Source organism: Gastrolobium bilobum, unplaced genomic scaffold (genome assembly GCF_033153095.1).
Source record: "Gastrolobium bilobum isolate Gb01-03AN ecotype WA unplaced genomic scaffold, APGP_CSIRO_Gbil_v1 utg39213, whole genome shotgun sequence".
Classification (NCBI taxonomy): domain Eukaryota; kingdom Viridiplantae; phylum Streptophyta; class Magnoliopsida; order Fabales; family Fabaceae; genus Gastrolobium; species Gastrolobium bilobum.
This window is the reverse complement of record NW_026897470.1, coordinates 292,462-294,248: the sequence shown is the minus strand read 5'-3', so window position 1 is coordinate 294,248 and position 1,787 is coordinate 292,462. Positions and strand designations below refer to the sequence as shown.

Below are 1,787 nucleotides of genomic sequence, written 5' to 3'. Positions count from 1 at the left end.
ATGTATAAATGTAACTGAATTATGATCTACTTGATAAATGAGTACTCAAATAATACATATAATTATTTTTTTTTTATTCAGACGCCTCATCAATTTACTCGACGGTGGTGACTAAGACATATCATAAAAGAATCTCAACTAAATATAATTGAATCGTTAAGAATCATAATCGTAATTTCATTTTATTCAATTATATAAATATTTAAGAAAATGCTGATTCAGTAGGTCCCAGTAAAATACCTTGCTCTGAACAAGGCAATAGATTAATTAGTACGCGTTTAATGAAATTCAATTAACCAATTATCAAAACAGTCAAATTAAACGGAAGCGTTAGTCCAATTTAAATCGCAGAACTGTGAAGAAAAAACATGTAGAAATATAATGCTCTTAAATTTCTGAATATCCTTTCAATCGATCGTTTATGAACAACCAGATTCAGAGGTCAAAAAACAAGAAACCACAGGAACACGAAACCATTGCAGATAACCAAACTTAAACCAGTACCAGTACCAGTACACTCGAACATCTAATAGAACAACTGAACATAACCAACCATAAACCCCAACCCACAACCTAACTCTAACTCCTCCAGCTTCCACCATCACCGCCGCCGCCACGAGAGTAGCGGGATCCACCATCACCATAGCCACGGTCTCTGCCTCCACCATAACCGCCGCCGCCGCCACCACTTCCGTAGCCTCCACTGCCGCCGTTTCGGTTGTAGCCACCCTCACGACGACCACCGCCTCCACCATATCCACCACCACCGCCTCCGCGGCTGTATCCACCACCACCTCCGCCTCCAAAACCTCCGCCGCCGCCGCCGCCACGGGACTGAGCTTCGTTCACAGTGATGTTACGGCCGTCGAGGTTCTGGCCGTTCATCCCATCGATCGCATCCCTCATCGCCTGCTCAGAGGCGAAAGTCACGAATCCGAAACCTCTTGACCTTCCAGTCTCGCGATCGTTAATGATCTGCAAAAAATAATAAACAAACGTATCAGATCTGAAGGAAAATAGCATAAAAAACAAAGCAAAAAACGCATAGAAACCGATCGATCTTCGCCTTTTGTAAAAAGATGAAGATGAACGTACCGATTCGCGTGAATAATAAAAGAATCATATAGTAACACAAGTATCATAGATCAAGTAACGCAAACACATCAGAGATCACAGATCAGAATGGGATCGAGAAAAATCCAAATCCGAATCGTGTCAGATCAGATGCCTGCAACAAACGGACCTTCGATTCAACGATCTCGCCATAGGGAGAGAAGGCTTTCTCGAGAGCATCGTTGTCGGTGGCCCATGCGAGCCCACCAACAAAGCATCTGTACTCAACATCTGCAGAAGCCATTGAAGAAAAATGTAGAAACCCTAATAGTTGGGACAAAGAGGGAATAAAGAGAAAAGATGGTGTGAAGAGAAATGCTATGCCTGAGGGGTTTTTATAGCTGGTGATCTGTTAACTAGGGTTACGGCGCGTGGGTTGGACCAGGGTTAAACTTACACGTGTGTGGACGTGCCGCCGTGTTTGGTTACAGGTTCTAGCTATGCGTAGTTCGCGTCTCCTCATTCATTATTGGAATTGAAATATTTTCTCCCTGATTTTTTTCTTTTTTTGCTTTTTTAGCTATTAAATTCAACAATTCGTCTAAATTTATTCACACTTTTAAATGATATAATCATATGTCATTTTAGGTCTTAACCGTTAATTTTCGTTAATCAACGATTACAATTTATTGGAATAAAATTATTAATTAATTAATAATAAATTCGACTCATTA

The 1,787-nt window shown here is 40.7% G+C and overlaps 1 protein-coding gene across 4 annotated transcripts; it reads right to left on the bottom strand.

The window, feature by feature from the left end:
• Positions 1 to 369: 369 nt before the first annotated feature.
• LOC133307149 (small RNA binding protein 1-like) lies at positions 370 to 1,408 on the bottom strand. Of its 4 annotated transcripts, none has more exons than XM_061507586.1 (3): positions 1,244 to 1,408; positions 705 to 975; positions 370 to 659 (listed from the first exon to the last, which is right to left on the bottom strand). In XM_061507586.1, the coding sequence occupies exons 1-3, from the start codon at positions 1,355 to 1,357 to the stop codon at positions 580 to 582; spliced, it is 465 nt and encodes a 154-aa protein (XP_061363570.1). In that variant the 5' UTR covers positions 1,358 to 1,408; the 3' UTR covers positions 370 to 579. The 4 variants fall into 4 exon arrangements, with proteins under 4 accessions (XP_061363570.1, XP_061363571.1, XP_061363572.1 ...); XM_061507587.1 differs by having other exon boundaries at positions 370 to 698; positions 765 to 975; XM_061507588.1 differs by having other exon boundaries at positions 370 to 698; positions 789 to 975.
• Positions 1,409 to 1,787: the final 379 nt, after the last annotated feature.